This window comes from Gymnoscopelus braueri (genome assembly GCF_963280865.1).
Source record: "Gymnoscopelus braueri genome assembly, chromosome: 21".
In the NCBI taxonomy this organism is placed as follows: Eukaryota; Metazoa; Chordata; class Actinopteri; order Myctophiformes; family Myctophidae; genus Gymnoscopelus; species Gymnoscopelus braueri.
The window spans coordinates 650,416-671,804 of record NC_137623.1 but is presented as its reverse complement, the minus strand read 5'-3'; the positions used below and the strand labels follow the sequence as shown (position 1 = coordinate 671,804).

General features: G+C 40.7%; 1 protein-coding gene and 2 long non-coding RNA genes across 3 annotated transcripts; 1 reads left to right on the top strand and 2 right to left on the bottom strand.

Moving 5' to 3' along the window:
- Positions 1-572: 572 nt before the first annotated feature.
- LOC308077198 lies at positions 573-1,419 on the bottom strand. Its single transcript, XR_013932374.1, has 2 exons — positions 1,279-1,419; positions 573-1,246 (listed from the first exon to the last, which is right to left on the bottom strand). It is a non-coding gene; the product is annotated as an uncharacterized lncRNA (long non-coding RNA).
- A 2,377-nt stretch (positions 1,420-3,796) lies between these two features.
- Positions 3,797-4,263, top strand: LOC308077199. The gene is made up of 2 exons (XR_013932375.1): positions 3,797-3,842; positions 4,138-4,263. It is a non-coding gene; the product is annotated as an uncharacterized lncRNA (long non-coding RNA).
- On the bottom strand, positions 4,146-19,909 carry cavin4b (caveolae associated protein 4b). Its single transcript, XM_080417796.1, has 3 exons — positions 19,407-19,909; positions 9,336-9,542; positions 4,146-5,147 (listed from the first exon to the last, which is right to left on the bottom strand). The coding sequence occupies exons 1-3, from the start codon at positions 19,761-19,763 to the stop codon at positions 4,779-4,781; spliced, it is 933 nt and encodes a 310-aa protein (XP_080273922.1). The 5' UTR covers positions 19,764-19,909; the 3' UTR covers positions 4,146-4,778.
- Between the last annotated feature and the right edge of the window lie 1,480 nt (positions 19,910-21,389).

Here is a 21,389-nt window from a genome sequence, read left to right as displayed (position 1 = left end):
AAAACTCACACTCTGAAACTACTGGCATAAACATAACAGACTCAAAACTCTCACTCTGAAACTACTGGCATAAACACAACAGACTCAAAACTCTCACTCTGAAACTACTGGCATAAACATAACAGACTCAAAACTCACACTCTGAAACTACTGGCATAAACACAACAGACTCAAAACTCACACTCTGAAACTACTGGCATAAACACAACAGACTCAAAACTCTCACTCTGAAACTACTGGCATAAACACAACAGACTCAAAACTCTCACTCTGAAACTACTGGCATAAACATAACAGACTCAAAACTCTCACTCTGAAACTACTGGCATAAACATAACAGACTCAAAACTCTGACTCTGAAACTACTGGCATAAACACAACAGACTCAAAACTCTCACTCTGAAACTACTGGCATAAACATAACAGACTCAAAACTCTCACTCTGAAACTACTGGCATAAACACAACAGACTCAAAACTCACACTCTGAAACTACTGGCATAAACACAACAGACTCAAAACTCTCACTCTGAAACTACTGGCATAAACATAACAGACTCAAAACTCACACTCTGAAAGCAAACAATAGTTTTTATTGACTTCATTATGAAATATTATTTTCAAAGGATTCCAACAATGTGACTTATTGAAACCATCCTGGAAGAATATGGAGAAATATGATTTACTTTTGACTTGTTTCACCAACCTGGCACTGAAGATAGAGACATGATATATTATGTTATTATATCATATCCACGCTGTCGGCCAGAAACCAGCTATCTTTAGCACTTTTTCCATTTAATATTTGACTGAAAAGTTAATATTTTGGACATAGCTGGTTTCTGCCCGACAGCAGAGATATAACATTATATATAATGATATATTATGTTACATTATAACTTGACAGCAGTGAATCTCAGTCAAACCTTTAGACAGTGATACAAATAAAGGCACATTAAACATGAAACATTAATATCTACAATCTACTGTGTGGCGTGAAGCAGTCCACAGCATGCAGCAAACACAATGTGCAGTCTCTCTCTCTCTCTCTCTCTCTCTCTCTCTCTCTCTCTCTCTCTCTCTCTCTCTCTCTCTCTCTATCTCTCTTTATCTTTAAATATCTCAAAATGACTCAAAACAATACATGTTCTTTTCAAAACATCTTTCAAAATAACTCAAAAATAAATAACTCAAATAACTACGGTAATAATGCCAGAACTACACAAGCTACAGGCATGCAACAAACACTCATGACATCATGACATCATGACATCATGACTTCATGACATCATAACATCATGGCTGCACATAGCTCTGGTCTCCATTTCCTCATCCATGTCTACATCAGTGGAGGAAAGTAACTAAGTACAAGTACATATCAACTCATTTCTGCATCGTAGTATTGATACTTTTACTTAAGTAAAAGAATGTAGTACTTTTTCCACCACTGGTCTACTCTGTAGTCAGTAAAGAATAAGGAATGAAACTTCACTATTCACCCAAACAGAGGCGGTTTCATAGAATAGAAAAATGCTATTGAAAGGATCGCTCAACGCATTCTCACTTCCAAGAAGTCAAACGTTTGACTGGAAGGAAGGAGGGCAAATACGGTACATGTTGACTAAGGAGGGCAAATACGGTACATGTTGACTAAGGAGGGCAAATACGGTACTGTACATGCTGACTAAGGGGGAGATATGAGTTACCATTCTGTCCCTTCTGTCGGGACGTTAACTCCAACGGACTTCGCTACACTCGGCACGGTGACTCGCTCGCCTAACGGCTCGCTTAAGATCCCTTCAGACGGCGCACCTCCGGCGTTTTAACAGTTTTTTAAGGCGGACCCGTCACCCTTTTACGTCTTGGGTTTGAGAACCGGACTTCCGGAGTGCGGAAGCAGCCCGGGACGACGGCACCGACAAACATTTGGTTGCATTTGTCCCAAGAAGTCACAATATGCATTTTGGGGAGCGAGGGTGTGCTGGATCGGTAGATGGTGTTTTACGGAGCGAATCAAAGTTTCGTCGTACTGCGGATATGTTTGATGTTCAGACAGAGAGTTGTCCCACCGCGACCATTAGGCTTTCAGCATCATAAACCCACCTCAGTGTCATGGAGAAGCAACGTTACATTCTTCATTTCTTTACTAGTTTTATCGATGAGGAAATAAGTCGTCCTCACATCGCAAATAACGCTCTGGACCAGAGCTACGCTGCAAACATCTTTTAAAGGAGTAGTTCACCCACAAAATGACTTGTTTTATATCAATTACACCCCATGAAGCCTTGAATTCATGGACATTGTTTGTTGGCTTTGTCGCATTCCTGAGACAAATTATTGTCTCAGGAATGCAACAAAGACTGAAGAAATCTCCATGAATTCAAGGCTTCAAGTATAATTGATATAAAACAAGTCATTTTGTGGGTGAACTACTCCTTTAAAGGTAACAGGAAAATGACAGGATGTTTATCTTACAAGATCTGTAACGACCAATGATTCACCATGGCAACCACTCCGCTGCAGGTCCACACTGTTTCAGGATTGCGTTGCAACTCGTTTTTCGTATTTCTGCAAGTCATTGATGACTCGCAAAAATACGTTTCTTCTGAAATCTCCCTCGTTCACATCTCACTTCAACCGTTTCATTCATTAAATCCACGAGGTGCTTTTCTCACCCATGAAACGACCACAACTTCTGATAGAAACCCTTCCATCAAACATCAGCATCCATACTGTAGTTCCACCATAACGTTAATTAACTTCATCAGCATTCATGCTGTAATTCCATCGTAGTTTTAATAATTAATTTAATCAGCATTCATGCTGTAATTCCATCGTAGTTTTAATAATTAATTTAATCAGTATTCATACTGTAATTCCTTCGTAGTTTTAATAATTAATTTAATCAGTATTCATACTGTAATTGAACGTTTCATCGGTTCATTAACATGCAGCAATGAAGTGGTGTTGATGTGATGTTGAAGAGATGTTGAAATCCACACGGAGAAAAGTTCTGCCCTTGGTTTAATTACTGTCACTTTACAGAGATTAAAAAACACTAATAATGTAGTTGTACTATAATTCTAAAGTTATTGTTGGCTGAACATGCTGAAGGACCACACCAGCCTTTTGTCACTCTTACCTTGTTAGGATCGGATGTTCCATTATTGAGATACAGTTTAGTGACATTATTCACATTGTTATTGAAGTCTGGTGCTGTTGAACAACCACATCTAAAACACATCAGAACCACACAAAACATCTAAAACACATCAGAACCACACAAAACAAACCCCACTTCATCACAAATGATGTTCTGATGTTCTGTGTTCTCATTTAATTTGACGATTTACAATTTAGCAAATGTAGCATCTAAACCAGATGTGTCCCCGAGACACAAACGAGCAAAAATAGCAGATCTACAAGCACAAGCTTGTAGATCTAGCATTCTCATTACTTAAGTTTCTTTTTTTCACATGAAATTAATGGAATTCCTTAGATTATTTAGAATATAAAAGTAATAGTTACTTTTGTTAGAATTAGTTTTTATTTATTTCTTTAAATGTTGGAAACAGAGAAAAGAAAAGGGGTATTTTTTCACGACCCATAAAAATGTGTCCACAGCCCACTGATGGGTCCCGACCCAGTGTTTGGGAAACACAGGTCTAAACACTTTTCATACTTTGGGTCTGATGTGCCATAATCCATAAGTAAGTCCCTTATACGTGCTTAATGCGTGAGACCGGGGGGGTTAGCTTACGGCACACTGGACCTCCTTATGAAATGTGAGAGAAAACAATCAGCATTTAGATGAAGTGTGGTGACATCAGTGTGGTGACATCAGTGTGGTGACATCAGTGTGATGACATCAGTGTGATGACATCAGTGTGATGACATCAGTGTGGTGACATCAGTGTGGTGACATCAGTGTGGTGACATCAGTGTGGTGACATTAGTGTGATGACATCAGTGTGGTGACATCAGTGTGATGACATCAGTGTGATGACATCAGTGTGATGACATCAGTGTGATGACATCAGTGTGGTGACATCAGTGTGGTGACATCAGTGTGGTGACATCAGTGTGGTGACATCAGTGTGGTGACATCAGTGTGGTGACATCAGTGTGATGACATCAGTGTAATGTTGTGCTCAATAACAATCATGAACAGGTGGATGTGTCTCAATAACAGAATAAGATTGAAAAACAAATGAAATCCTGTCAAAGTAAAAGTGAGAAAGGACCCATGTGTGTAAAAAAGAAAGAAAGAAAGGCTGGTATGTCCCTTTAAAGGACTACAGTGACTTTAACGTCCATTATATGTGTTTAAACTGGCCCATATCCTGTTTCCTGTAAGTCCTATCCTGTTTCCTGTAAGTCATATCCGGTTTCCTCTTCATCATATCCTGTTTCCTGTAGGTCGTATCCTGTCAAACAACTGTTCCTTCATATAATAGAAAGTGTAACAGAACACAAGATGGCACCACCTCTCCATTGAAGTCAATGGACGGGGGCCGCCATGTTGGGTTCTGACGCGCTTCGTTGTCGCGTTCTCTTTCTCTAACAAGAAAAGAAGCGTCGCGTAAACTTCCCTCCTTCCTTCTCGTCCAGATGACGTCATGGACGAAGCTCTTTCACTTCCCTTCTCCGTGGCCTCATTAGTCCCACCAAAAACAAAATGGCCGCCTGCTGTTGTTGTTGTTGTTGTTGTTGTAATTGTAATTTTGTGCGCTCGTCCTCGTGTCTTTGTTTACGACAGCCGCTTCACGTCGTACACGTTTACGACAGCTGCTTCATGTCGTACATCGGGACCTCGGACTCCTCCGCTCCCTCGTCGGCGGCGGGCTCCTTGGCCAAGTCCGGGGTTCCCTTCCGGGCCCCCTTGGGGGGCGGGACGGGGGCGGCGCCCTCGGCGGCGGCCTCCGCCACCTCCTGGCCCTCGGCGACCGTCCGCTCCTTCTTGAGGTTGAGCTTCCCCGGCACGGCGGCGATGGACTCCTTCAGGTGGATCCCCGACTGTTTGAGCCGCTCCCCGGACTGACGGATCTTCTCCCGGCGCTCCGTGCTCACGATGCGCTCGCCCAGCTTGTTCACCTTGCTGCCCAGGTCAGCGCGCTGCTTCACCATGTTCTCCTTGGTGAAGGAGGCCTGGAAGGGATGACACATTAGAGCTTATGATACACATACCTGTATCACTTAGAGCTTATGATACACATACCTGTATCACTTAGAGCTTATGATACACATACCTGTATCACATTAGAGCTTATGATACACATACCTGTATCACATAGAGCTTATGATACACATACCTGTATCACTTAGAGCTTATGATACACATACCTGTATCACTTAGATACCAGTATCACATAGAGGTTATGATACACATACCTGTATCACTTAGATACCTGTATCACATAGATACCTGTATCACTTAGATACCTGTATCACTTAGATACCTGTATCACTTAGATACCTGTATCACTTAGATACCTGTATCACTTAGATACCTGTATCACTTAGATACCTGTATCACATAGATACCAGTATCACTTAGATACCAGTATCACTTAGATACCAGTATCACTTAGATACCTGTATCACTTAGAGCTTATGATACACATACCTGTATCACTTAGATACCAGTATCACTTAGATACCAGTATCACTTAGATACCTGTATCACTTAGATACCAGTATCACATAGATACCAGTATCACATAGATACCAGTATCACTTAGATACCAGTATCACTTAGATACCTGTATCACTTAGATACCAGTATCACTTAGATACCTGTATCACTTAGATACCAGTATCACATAGATACCAGTATCACTTAGATACCAGTATCACTTAGATACCAGTATCACATAGATACCAGTATCACTTAGATACCAGTATCACTTAGATACCAGTATCACTTAGATACCAGTATCACATAGATACCAGTATCACATAGATACCAGTATCACTTAGATACCTGTATCACTTAGATACCTTTATCACTTAGATACCAGTATCACTTAGATACCTGTATCACTTAGATACCAGTATCACTTAGATACCAGTATCACTTAGATACCAGTATCACTTAGATACCTTTATCACTTAGATACCAGTATCACTTAGATACCTGTATCACTTAGATACCAGTATCACTTAGATACCAGTATCACATAGATACCAGTATCACATAGATACCAGTATCACATAGATACCAGTATCACATAGATACCTGTATCACTTAGATACCAGTATCACTTAGATACCAGTATCACATAGAGGTTATGATACACATACGACCTGTATCACTTAGATACCAGTATCACATAGATACCAGTATCACTTAGATACCAGTATCACTTAGATACCAGTATCACATAGATACCAGTATCACTTAGATACCAGTATCACTTAGATACCAGTATCACATAGATACCAGTATCACATAGATACCAGTATCACATAGATACCAGTATCACTTAGATACCAGTATCACTTAGATACCAGTATCACTTAGATACCTGTATCACTTAGATACCTGTATCACTTAGATACCTGTATCACTTAGATACCAGTATCACGTAGATACCAGTATCACTTAGATACCAGTATCACTTAGATACCAGTATCACTTAGATACCAGTATCACTTAGATACCTGTATCACTTAGATACCTGTATCACTTAGATACCTGTATCACTTAGATACCAGTATCACTTAGATACCTGTATCACTTAGATACCAGTATCACTTAGATACCAGTATCACTTAGATACCAGTATCACTTAGATACCTGTATCACTTAGAGGTTATGATACACATACCATATGTATACATTAGATATATAGATCACATACCATATGTATACATTAGGTATATAGATCACATACCATATGTATACATTAGGTATATAGATCACATACCATATGTATACATTAGATATATAGATCACATACCATATGTATACATTAGGTATATAGATCACATTAGATCATTAGAGGTTATGATAGGATAAGATTTACCGCTCCATTCACTTCCTGGTTAAAGTATTTGGGAAATATTCTGTATCTCGACGTGTCACAGAAGCCCCAAATAGGCCCCGCCCATCACATTTCACAACCCAGAAGAAGGGGTGTTTTAGGACCATGCGCTGGGTGAGCAACTCAATGCAAGTGGATGGGAGGGGATCACCGGTGCCCTCTCTATTATTATTAACTCTATGTTTATTAACTCTATGTTATTCCGGTGCCCTCTCTATTATCATTAACTCTATGTTTATTAAAGGAGAGATCCGGACATTTTAAGTGTTATCTTTGATGTGTCGCTTATCACTCACCATCCTTGAAAGGGACATTGAGTTATTTCAGAGAGTCCCGTGTCGTCATTTTTTCGACCCCCTCCGTTGGCATAATGGGAGCGCGTGCCTAAGTGAAATTCGTCTATTATAACCGATGCAAAGTTAGTTTTTTCTCTACTACTACTCATTGTAGAGTCTCATGATACTCAAACATGCACTGAAAGTTCCTGAGAGGCTAACGCTAATGCCGAACGAGCTAACGCTGGTTGCTTGTTTCTCAACTCGGTGTTGCCAGGGAGAGAAATAAGCAAACAGCGTTAGCTCGTTTGGCATTAGCGTTAGCTTCTCAGGAACTTTCAGTGCATGTTTGAGTATCATGAAACTCTACAATGAGTAGTAGTAGAGAAAAAAATAACTTTGCATCGGTTATAATAGACGAATTTCACTTAGGCACGCGCTCCCATTATGCCAACGGAGGGGGTCGAAAAAATGACAACACGGGACTCTCTGAAATAACTCAACGTCCCTTTCAAGGATGGTGAGTGATAAGCGACACATCAAAGATAACACTTAAAATGTCCGGATCTCTCCTTTAACTCTATGTTATTCCGGTGCCCTCTCTATCATTATTAACTCTATGTTTATTAACTCTATGTTATTCCGGTGCCCTCTCTATCATTATTAACTCTATGTTTATTAACTCTATGTTATTCCGGTGCCCTCTCTATCATTATTAACTCTATGTTTATTAACTCTATGTTATTCCGGTGTCCTCTCTATCATTATTAACTCTATGTTTATTAACTCTATGTTATTCCGGTGTCCTCTCTATCATTATTAACTCTATGTTTATTAACTCTATGTTATTCCGGTGCCCTCTCTATCATTATTAACTCTATGTTTATTAACTCTATGTTATTCCGGTGTCCTCTCTATCATTATTAACTCTATGTTTATTAACTCTATGTTATTCCGGTGCCCTCTCTATCATTATTAACTCTATGTTTATTAACTCTATGTTATTCCGGTGTCCTCTCTATCATTATTAACTCTATGTTTATTAACTCTATGTTATTCCGGTGTCCTCTCTATCATTATTAACTCTATGTTTATTAACTCTATGTTATTCCGGTGTCCTCTCTATCATTATTAACTCTATGTTTATTAACTCTATGTTATTCCGGTGTCCTCTCTATTATTATTAACTCTATGTTTATTAACTCTATGTTATTCCGGTGCCCTCTCTATCATTATTAACTCTATGTTTATTAACTCTATGTTATTCCGGTGCCCTCTCTATCATTATTAACTCTATGTTTATTAACTCTATGTTATTCCGGTGTCCTCTCTATCATTATTAACTCTATGTTTATTAACTCTATGTTATTCCGGTGCCCTCTCTATCATTATTAACTCTATGTTTATTAACTCTATGTTATTCCGGTGTCCTCTCTATCATTATTAACTCTATGTTTATTAACTCTATGTTATTCCGGTGTCCTCTCTATCATTATTAACTCTATGTTTATTAACTCTATGTTATTCCGGTGTCCTCTCTATTATTATTAACTCTATGTTTATTAACTCTATGTTATTCCGGTGTCCTCTCTATTATTATTAACTCTATGTTTATTAACTCTATGTTATTCCGGTGTCCTCTCTATCATTATTAACTCTATGTTATTCCGGTGTCCTCTCTATTATTATTAACTCTATGTTTATTAACTCTATGTTATTCCGGTGTCCTCTCTATCATTATTAACTCTATGTTATTCCGGTGTCCTCTCTATTATTATTAACTCTATGTTTATTAACTCTATGTTATTCCGGTGTCCTCTCTATCATTATTAACTCTATGTTATTCCGGTGTCCTCTCTATTATTATTAACTCTATGTTTATTAACTCTATGTTATTCCGGTGTCCTCTCTATCATTATTAACTCTATGTTTATTAACTCTATGTTATTCCGGTGTCCTCTCTATTATTATTAACTCTATGGGGTCAGTCCAGTCTTCTATAGGTCATAGGTCACCTTAAAGCTCTCTATGCGTGTCAGGCCGCTCTTCTTGGCTCTGGCAGCAGCAGCGCTGCTCTCCTCCACCACCATGTACTCCTCATCAGACTCAGGAGGAAGATCAAAGTGATCTGCTTCTATCTCTGCTGCTCCTCCTCCTCCTGCTCCTCCACTGCCCTCTAGTGGCTCCTTATCGGCCGGCACAGACTTCACCTCCTGGTCTCCCTGTAAGAGACAACAACACCTTAGTAATAATAATACATACAAGTAAGACGCGCGAACGCTGGAAGCGAACGCAGCTCGAAAATATTGTGTATTTACGGACTTGTAATCCGTGTTATTTCACCGTGATGGGGAGAGAACATTGGCATTGTGTGTAAACTTGAACTGGGGACCCCCCAAAATAATCACATTTGAACTGGGACCCCCCAAAATAATCATATTTGAACTGGGGACCCCCCCAAAATAATCACATTTGAACTGGGACCCCCCAAAATAATCACATTTGAACTGGGACCCCCCAAAATAATCATATTTGAACTGGGGACCCCCCCAAAATAATCACATTTGAACTGGGACCCCCCAAAATAATCATATTTGAACTGGGGACCCCCCAAAATAATCACATTTGAACTGGGACCCCCCAAAATAATCACATTTGAACTGGGACCCCCCAAAATAATCACATTTGAACTGGGACCCCCCAAAATAATCATATTTGAACTGGGGACCCCCCAAAATAATCACATTTGAACTGGGGACCCCCCCAAAATAATCAAACTTGAACTGGGGACCCCCCAAAATACTCACATTTGAACTGGGGACCCCCCAAAATAATCAAACTTGAACTGGGGACCCCCCAAAATAATCAAACTTGAACTGGGGACCCCCCAAAATACTCACATTTGAACTGGGGACCCCCCCAAAATAATCATATTTGAACTGGGGACCCCCCAAAATACTCACATTTGAACTGGGGACCCCCCCAAAATAATCAAACTTGAACTGGGGACCCCCCAAAATAATCAAACTTGAACTGTGCCCCCCCACCCTAACAAGCACTTGTAATTGTAGGAGTTGAAGCTTTACATTTAGTTTGAAAATATGTGAAAATAGCAGATCTACAAGCTCACAACGCCTCAGAGCTTGTAGATCAGCTATTTTCACAATTGTTGCCATCATTTTACAATTTGGCTTTTATAGGTTTATAGGCCAGGTTTTATAGTATAGTTATATAGTATAGTTTGTTCATTACTTTAGCAGTAATGCTCTTTTTTCTTTTCTTCTTCTTTTGTTGAGGTATTGAAAAGTTCTTAAAAGTTACGTAGTCACTTCACTGTCTACAAGCTCATAGCTCCTTTACACTATCTGTCTATCTATCTATCTATCTATCTATCTATCTATCTATCTATCTGTCTATCTGTCTATCTGTCTGTCTGTCTGTCTGTCTGTCTGTCTGTCTGTCTGTCTGTCTGTCTGTCTGTCTGTCTGTCTGTCTGTCTGTCTATCTATCTATCTATCTATCTATCAGCAGTGTGTCCATATAAGGATGTGCAGCAGGTTGTGACTCCTCCCACTCTGGGAATAACCTCCTAATGTCAGCTCACTGCAGCTGGTGCTGTCACACACACACACACACACACACACACACACACACACACACACACACACACACACACACACACACACACACACACACACACACACACACACACACACAGCTACAGAACTGCACATGGAAATAGTTTGAACTATGGGGAGTTTAACTATATATACAGTATATATATATATATATATATATATATATATATATATATATATATATATATATATATATATATATATATATATATATATATATATATATACACACTAGCAGATCTACAAGCTCACAAGTTGTGAGCTTGTAGATCTGCTAGTTTTGGCAAAGGGCAAAAAGCCAAAGGTCAAGTTTACACAGTATTGAGGTGGTTACATTTGTTAAAGGGCCAGACCACTGTGTGGTAGAGGTTTATGTTAGTAAAATCAACAGAATGTTCACATTTGTATATTTATAAAAAACAGTACTAGGTTTAGTGGTGATGTTCTATATTGTCTGAATCATCTTTGTTTGTGTTTGTTTACGTGCTAAAAGAGAGACTTTGAGAGCTGTTTTACCGTACAATGTAAGTCAACGAGGAGCATATTTAGAATTATATATTTTTTATCGATGGAGCAATTACTTTTGATTTCCTGTCCAGATTTGGAGTTACATCATGGCAACCCAAACCTCTACCACAGTGGTCTGGCCTTTTAAATGTCTGAAAATACACATTAACATGAATCTAATATATGAATAGAAAAGATCATTTGTAAACAAACAAACAAATAAATAAACAACATGAATTGACACAACACTGAAGATAGTTCAATGAAGCATCTATGAAATCTATGAAAACGTTTATTCAGCTGAACGTTCCGCTCACTAACGATGATCAACTCTCCTCAAACACTTACAATACTAACCAGTAAAGGGTTAACTAATGTCTGCAGCACCGACCTCCTCTATTGGCTCTGATAGGCTCGTTTACAAAGCATCTGATTGGACTAAACAACCTTTTTCATCAAGGTCCATCATTTATTGGGCCTTTGAGCCACGGACCACCGTTTGACCACCGTTTGACCACCGTTTGACCACCGTTTGACCACCGTTTGATGACATTTAGACTCTCAGACCCGAGACTTAATAATAATATGTTGTTATGGTTGGATAAGTTTAGTCCACAGTTCCATCCATGTTGTATTGATGTGGTTCCATAGGAGAGATAACAGGCAAACGTTGATCACAATAACAATTCTTCTACATTCTCTAATTGTGTGACTTCTTGTAAATGAAGTAATGCAGATGTTTAACAATAATGTAACTCTTGAGAGAGTAAAATTGGTTTCATTTTACTCTCTAAAGAGGTAAATATCTGTAAGGGTCCATTTGGTTACATTTTACTCTCTAAAGAGGTAAAGATCTATAAGGGCCCATTTGGTTTCATTTTACTCTCTAAAGAGGTAAAGATCTATAAGGGTCCATTTGGTTTCATTTTACTCTAAAGAGGTAAAGATCTGTAAGGGTCCATTTGTTTACCGACTCTCCATCATTTAGCTGGGGACCACCTGGAACCCCCTTCAAGGACCACTGGTGGTCCCCGGACCACTGGTTGAGAACCACTGGACTGAACCCTTCTATACTTCACCGTGCAAAGGTGCCACGCACCAAAAATATCAGATGTACAAGCTCACAATGTGTTGCAGACAGACACTGAACATATCAGATGTACAAGCTCACAACAACGTGTTGCAAACAGACACTGAACATATCAGATGTTCAAGCTCACAATGTTCATAATGCATTCTAGACATGGGATGCATAGCAAGTGTTACCACAACATCACAATGATTTGAAGCACTTCATCCATTTATATGCTGGCTATTCAAAAATAGCAGATCTACAAGCTCACCAGCCTGATCTCCAGAGATTACCGTAACATTGCACGGAACGAGTGCACTTCATTCCGTGGATAGCCGCCTCGGAACTCCCGAATTGCGTGCATATGTACGGCGAGTCCCACGGTGGGCGTAACCAGTCGCAACCCGGAAAAACCCGGAAGCAGAGCAGTCCCCACAACAAAATGTACGATTCTGTGCCTATCGGTACATAACTCAAACGGCGCTGAGTAGGCACAGGCGAACGTCCCACCGTTCAGGACGGCAACTCGGTCGCCTTAGCTCCCTCGGTGGCCCTTCACGGGGTGACAGTTCGCCTGTGACTGCGCGCCTCCGAAATGGTTTTGTCACAAAGGCAGCGCCGTACCATATGCACGCAATTCGGGAGTTCCGAGGCGGCTATCCACGGAATGAAGTGCACTCGTTCCGTGCAATGTTACGGTAATCTCTGGAGATCGGGTTGAGCTCACACTTAGTGCATGGTGGTACCATTTATGTTTGACACTGTACAAATGTGCGTGTGCGCGTGCGTGTGCGTGTGCGTGTGCGTGTGCGTGTGCACGTGTGTGTGTGTGTGTGTGTGTGTGTGTGTGTGTGTGTGTGTTATAGAAGTGAGTGTCAGAATGCACTATCAGGGTCAGGCTCTCAAAATGGCCGCCGTAGCGCCCGGTGCCAAGAGGCGTCAGGAACCTGACCTGATTCTGATGTCACTGGAGTCCTGGGGGGGGGCAGGTGGGGGGGCGGGGGGTATGAAGACCCCCCCCCCACAGTGTGACACACGTGAGTCATGAGTTCTGACTGTAGTGACAACGTAAACCATTTAGACTCTACACACACCTTCTATAGCACTAGTTCTCACACTGTGTGTGTGTGTGTGTGTGTGTGTGTGTGTGTGTGTGTGTGTGTGTGTGTGTGTGTGAAGATATTCAAAAATGTTCAAAAACAACAGATGTAGGCCTACAAGCTCGTACAAGTTTGCACATCTGTTATTTTTGAAACCCCTGTTCTAAATCCTGAGAGTTTTCGCAGCAGATCTCAAAGTCACTCTTTTAGCACGTAAACAAACACAAACAAAGCTGATTCAGACAATATAGAACATCATCACTAAACCTAGTACTGTTTTTATTATATACAAATGTGAACATTCTGTTGATTTGACTATTTGAAGATCTGCGGATCCAGGTTTTCTTCCTAATAAAAATAGCTAAATCAACAGGATGTTACATTTCTATTCTAAAAACAAACAGTAGTGGGTTTGGTGATGTTCTATACTGAATCAGCTTTATTTGTGTTCGTTTACGTGTTAAAATAGTGACTTTGAGATCTGTTTCATTGTACAATGTAGGCTAAGTCAATTAGGAGCATATTTTGAATTATCACTTGCTAATCAATGGAGCAATTATTGTAGATTTATTGTCCACCTTTAGAGTTAAATCATGACACGGTAACTACTAACTACACAAGCTCTACCGAGTGGTCTTTCCCTTCACCATGAATCCAACATATTAATAGAAAAGATAATGAATAAACAAAATACACAACGCCTCGTGTTGTGAGCTTGTAGATCGGCTATTTTCGGCAAAGAGGTTTAGAGGGAAACATCAGAGTGACGTTTGTCCTGCAGCCAAAAAACACCTAGCAAACATCTAGCATAACCACCTAGCAAACAACTAACATAACTAGCAAACATCTAACATAACCACCTAGCAAGCATCTAACATAACCACCTAGCAAACAACTAACATAACCACCTAGCAAACAACTAACGTAACCACCTAGCAAACAACTAACATAACCACCTAGCAAACATCTAACATAACCACCTAGCAAACATCTAACATAACCACCTAGCAAGCATCTAACATAACCACCTAGCAAACAACTAACATAACCACCTAGCAAACATCCAACATAACCACCTAGCAAACAACTAACATAACCACCTAGCAAACATCTAACATAACCACCTAGCAAACAACTAACATAACCACCTAGAAAACATCCAACATAACCACCTAGCAAACAACTAACATAACCACCTAGCAAACATCTAACATAACCACCTAGCAAGCATCTAACATAACCACCTAGCAAACATCTAACATAACCACCTAGCAAGCATCTAACATAACCACCTAGCAAGCATCTAACATAACCACCTAGCAAACATCTAACATAACCACCTAGCAAACATCTAACATAACCACCTAGCAAGCATCTAACATAACCACCTAGCAAGCATCTAATATAACCACCTTGCAAGCATCTAACATAACCACCTAGCAAACATCTAACATAACCACCTAGCAAGCAGCTAACATAACCACCTAGCAAGCATCTAACATAACCACCTAGCAAGCATCTAACATAACCACCTAGCAAGCATCTAACATAACCACCTAGCAAACATCTAACATAACCACCTAGCAAGCATCTAACATAACCACCTAGCAAACAACTAACATAACCACCTAGCAAACAGCTAACATAACCACCTAGCAAGCATATAACATAACCACCTAGCAAACAACTAACATAACCACCTAGCAAACAACTAACATAACCACCTAGCAAACATCTAACATAACCACCTAGCAAACATCTAACATAACCACCTAGCAAACATCGAACATAACCACCTAGCAAGCATCTAACATAACCACCTAGCAAACATCTAACATAACCACCTAGCAAGCATCTAACATAACCACCTAGCAAGCATCTAACATAACCACCTAGCAAACATCTAACATAACCACCTAGCAAACATCTAACATAACCACCTAGCAAGCATCTAACATAACCACCTAGCAAGCATTTAATATAACCACCTTGCAAGCATCTGACATAACCACCTAGCAAGCATCTAACATAACCACCTAGCAAGCATCTAACATAACCACCTAGCAAGCATCTAACATAACCACCTAGCAAGCATCGAACATAACCACCTAGCAAACAACTAACATAACCACCTAGCAAACAGCTAACATAACCACCTAGCAAGCATCTAACATAACCACCTAGCAAGCATCTAACATTACCACCAACCACCTAGCAAACAGTTAAAAGAACCACCTAGCAAACAGCTAAAACAATCACCTAGCAAACAGCTAAAAGAACCACCTAGCAAACAGCTAAAACAAGCACTTAGCAAACAGCTAACTATATCTATTATGACAATGAGAGGACTAGAGATGAAACTAAGGTCAAGTGGTTAATGTACATTATACTGTAGTTAAAATAATGATTATTAATAAACCAGCTAATACTGTATTCATAGCAGGCAGCATAGAGTATTAATAAATAATACTGTATTCATAGCAGGCAGCATAGAGTATTAATAAATAATACTGTATTCATAGCAGGCAGCTATAACCCAGAACATCTCCCAGGCCAAGTTTCAGAAAGCTTCTATATTTAAATGTTTCAGAATGTGTCTATATATAATACTCAGAGCCTCAAGCAACTTACTGCCCTGCAGTGACAGACCATTCATGAAACATAAAAGTCCTATAAAAGTATTAAATGAGCATAAACTCATTAATATTTCATGTGTACAGAGAGCTTGTGTTCTCCTCTGTGTCTGTGTCTAGTCTGTGTTTCATCAAAACCCATCGTTTTCATGTTATGATCAACGTTCTGTCTTTAAACTCTGTTCAGCCATGACTGTGTCTGTGTGTGACTTTAGGAGCTCCTTTTCCATCACTCAACGTCCTGCGTTATTTAAAACCAGGTGATTTACAAAGAGCTTCTAAACTCAAACACAAGGTCACTTAAAGGGATAGTTCACCAAAAATTTGACTTTCTTTCTTCAGATTACTCACCCCATGGAGACTTGAATTCAAGTTTTTGACAATAATGTGATGTCCAGCAGCGGCCCGAGACGCAAAGAGTCTCCTTTGTGTCTCCTACCGGAACCGCTGCCTACCGGTCCGCTGGTCATCAAATTATTGTCTTAGGAATGAGACAAAAACTAAACAATATCCATGAATTCAAGTCTCCATGGGGTGACTCATACATAGAAAAAATGTATTTTTTGGGTGAACTATCCCTTTAAATAAAATGCCAAGACAAATCATGTCTCTGTTTACATGGTAGATGGATTCACTTAAAGGAGCAATTCACCCACTTTCAACCTTATCTTCATATCACTAATGCTCATTATAATAAGACACTGTTTCTGTCTACTCACTCTGTGTGTCATTGGTTCAGAAACCTGCCTACCAGTGACATCATCGTTTCTGTCTACTCACTCTGTGTCTCAGAGGCGAGGCCTGCTTTCCCACCTAGTTGTAGTAGCACGCCCCCTTTCCCACCTAGTTGTAGTAACACGCCCCCTTTCCCACCTAGTTGTAACTACACGCCCCCTTTCCCACCTAGTTGTAACAACACGCCCCCTTTCCCACCTAGTTGTAACAACACGCCCCCTTTCCCACCTAGTTGTAACAACACGCCCCCTTTCCCACCTAGTTGTAACAACACGCCCCCTTTCCCACCTAGTTGTAGTAACACGCCCCCTTTCCCACCTAGTTGTAACAGCAAGCCGCCTGCTTCATAACTCTGAGTCGGCTCAAGCCAACTTCGTCACGTTCAGCACGGCAACTTGCTTGCTTTAGCGCGCTCGGTTGTGCTTCTCGTGGCTCAAGTTTGCTTGAGACTGCTCCCCTCCGTCACTATCTTAGTTATTTATTTTACCTGGTAGATGAACCATACAGATAGTCTACCTGGCAGTAGAACCCTAAAGAAAGCTTACCTGGCAGTAGAACCCTACATAAAGCGTACCTGGTAGATGAACCATAAAGATAATACCTGGCAGTAGAACCCTACATAAAGCGTACCTGGTAGATGAACCATAAAGATAATACCTGGCAGTAGAACCCTACAGAAAGCGTACCTGGTAGATGAACCATACAGATAATACCTGGCAATAGAACCGTACAGAAAGCGTACCTGGTAGATGAATCATTAAGATAATACCTGGCAGTAGAACCCTACATAAAGCGTACCTGGTAGATGAACCATAAAGATAATACCTGGCAGTAGAACCGTACAGAAAGCGTACCTGGTAGATGAATCATTAAGATAATACCTGGCAGTAAAACCCTACATAAAGCGTACCTGGTAGATGAACCATAAAGATAATACCTGGCAGTAGAACCCTACAGAAAGCGTACCTGGCAGTAGAACCCTACATAAAGCGTACCTGGTAGATGAACCATAAAGATAATACCTGGCAGTAGAACCATTCAGAAATCGTACCTGGTAGATGACCCATAAAGATAATACCTGACAGTAGAAGCCTACAGAAAGCGTACCTGGCAGATGAACCATAAAGATAATACCTGGCAGTAGAACCGTACAGAAAGCGTACCTGGTAGATGAACCATAAAGATAATACCTGGCAGTAGAACCCTACATAAAGCGTACCTGGTAGATGAACCATACAGATAATACCTGGTAATAGCACCGTACAGAAAGCGTACCTGGTAGATGAACCATAAAGATAATACCTGGCAGTAGAACCCTACATAAAGCATACCTGGTAGATGAACCATAAAGATAATACCTGGCAGTAGAACCCTACATAAAGCGTACCTGGTAGATGAACCATAAAGATAATACCTGACAGTAGAACCCTACAGAAAGCGTACCTGGTAGATGAACCATAAAGATTATACCTGGCAATAGAACCCTACAGAAAGCGTACCTGGTAGATGAACCATAAAGATAATACCTGGCAGTAGAACCGTACAGAAAGCGTACCTGGTAGAAGAACCATAAAGATAATACCTGGCAGTAGAACCCTACAGAAAGCGTACCTGGTAGATGAACCAGAACCATAAAGATAATACCTGGCAGTAGAACCGTACAGAAAGCGTACCTGGTAGATGAACCATAAAGGTAATACCTGGCAGTAGAACCGTACAGAAAGCTTACCTGGTAGATGAACCATAAAAATAATACCTGGCAGTAGAACCGTACAGAAAGCGTACCTGGTAGATGAACCATAAAGATAATACCTGGCAGTAGAACCCTACAGAAAGCGTACCTGGTAGATGAACCATAAAGATAATACCTGGCATTAGAACCGTACAGAAAGCTTACCTGGTAGATGAACCATAAAGATAATACCTGGCAGTAGAACCCTACAGAAAGCGTACCTGGTAGATGAACCATAAAGATAATACCTGACAGTAGAAGCCTACAGAAATCGTACCTGGTAGATGACCCATAAAGATAATACCTGACAGTAGAAGCCTACAGAAATCGTACCTGGTAGATGACCCATAAAGATAATACCTGACAGTAGAAGCCTACAGAAATCGTACCTGGTAGATGACCCATAAAGATAATACCTGGCAGTAGAACCGTACAGAAAGCGTACCTGGTAGATGACCCATAAAGATAATACCTGACAGTAGAAGCCTACAGAAATCGTACCTGGTAGATGACCCATAAAGATAATACCTGGCAGTAGAACCGTACAGAAAGCTTACCTGGTAGATGAACCATAAAGATAATACCTGGCAGTAGAACCCTACAGAAAGCGTACCTGGTAGATGAACCATAAAGATAATACCTGGCAGTAGAACCCTACAGAAAGCGTACCTGGTAGATGACCACTCTGAACTTGTTCTTGGCCAGCAGGTCGGCCTGAGACGCCTCCACCCTCTTGACGCGGAGGTTCTGGTTCTCCACGCGGACGCGGACGTCCTTCAGGTGACAGGACACTTTGCGTGTTTTGTCCAGGAGGCGTGTCACGGTGCTGGAGGTGTTGGCGTGGTCGGCGCTCAGCTTCACCACGTCCTGCTGGATGGTGTTCACCGTGGCCTCCAGCTCCAGCTGCCGCTCCTCCATCCGCCCCTGGGTGGCGCTGACGGTGTCCATGAGGCCCGCTACGCGCTCCAGCAGGGCCATGATGCTGCCCTCCTCCTGCCCGCCCGTTAAACCCAGCCTGTCCGTCATCCTGGGGCCAGAGGTCAGTCTGTCTGATGTTTATATCAATATGTTATATATATTATATAATTATATATATATTATATCAATGTGTGTTCAGTGGTTTGTGGAGAGCTGAGGGTCCAGTGGTCCAGTAGGGTCTGGAGATCTGAGATCTGACAGGATGAGAGGAGAACTGTGTTAATAATAATAATGATATGTTATTAATAAAAAGTAACTCTAATGAAGGTAAAGTCGTCTCAAGGAGTCCATTGAGACGACTCATGACTCTGTACGACAAACTGTTTAAAAGTTATGGTAAAAGATAGAAAAAATGAAATACCGACCAATCAGAATAGGGGGCGGGGCTAAGTAGCTGCAATGAGACTCAGAGGTCTGCACGAACAACCATTCAAAAGTTATCCACATGTTTCCTAGGGCATTGTGGGCATCACTTCCTGTCCATTTGATCCCTGATACCTGATCAAATGGACAGGAAGTGACGCCCATAATGCCCTAGGAAACTTGTGGATAGAAAAAAACAGGAACTATCAAATATCAACCAATCAATAGAGGGGGCGGAGCTAAGTTAAACCAATGAAGAACAAGGACTGTGATCTGAGTCCAATGACATCAAACACAAGTCTGTACGGAGGAAAAGAAAAAAACATTTTCACTTCCTGTTTGGTGTTGAAACAAGGAAGTTTGATGCCGTTTTATGAAAACACACGTTTGATAACTTTTCATCGTTAAGGTGAACGCTGAGCGACTTTGATCTGACCGTTCTCCTCTTAGGAGGAGAACGTTAAAGTACGACCCGTGAAAATGGCATAAAATGCACTGAAACGGCAAAATAAATTCAAAATGGCTGACTTCTTGGGTTTAGGTCATGGCTCTTTTTCTAATTCTAATGTACAAAACACTAAGAAAATAATAAGACTATGGAATAAAATCAGTAAAACCAGTGGAGCAGTAAAACGGGGATGAGCAGTTAGCTGGGAAAGACATTTACAATATGTGTATGAAATGTCCCTTTAATGATGTGATAATGAATGAATAGAGAGAGACAGAGATACAGAGAGAGAGAGAGAGAGAGAGAGAGAGAGAGAGAGAGAGAGAGAGAGAGAGAGAGAGAGAGAGAGAGAGAGAGAGAGAGAGACGCACACACACACACACACACACACACACACACACACACACACACACACACACACACACACACACACACACACACACACACACACACACACACACACACACACACACACACACACACACACACACACACACACAGAGAGAGAGAGAGAGACAGAGAGAGGGGAGGTCAAAGGTTATTTAACTACAGCTGACAAACAGAAGGAGGAGCAGACATCAGTATTGAGGAGGTGAAGATATACTGAGGAGCTGATCTCACTGTCAGAGCTGTTCACGTCTGCTATACAATTACAATGAACATAACTCTGAGAGTGTAAGAGTCCATTTGGTTCTATTAGTACACTCTCAGAGTTACAGACCTGTAAGGGTCCATTTGGTTACATGTGTACACTCTCAGAGTTACAGACCTGTAAGGGTCCATTTGGTTCTATTAGTACACTCTCAGAGTTACAGACCTGTAAGGGTCCATTTGGTTCTATTAGTACACTCTCAGAGTTACAG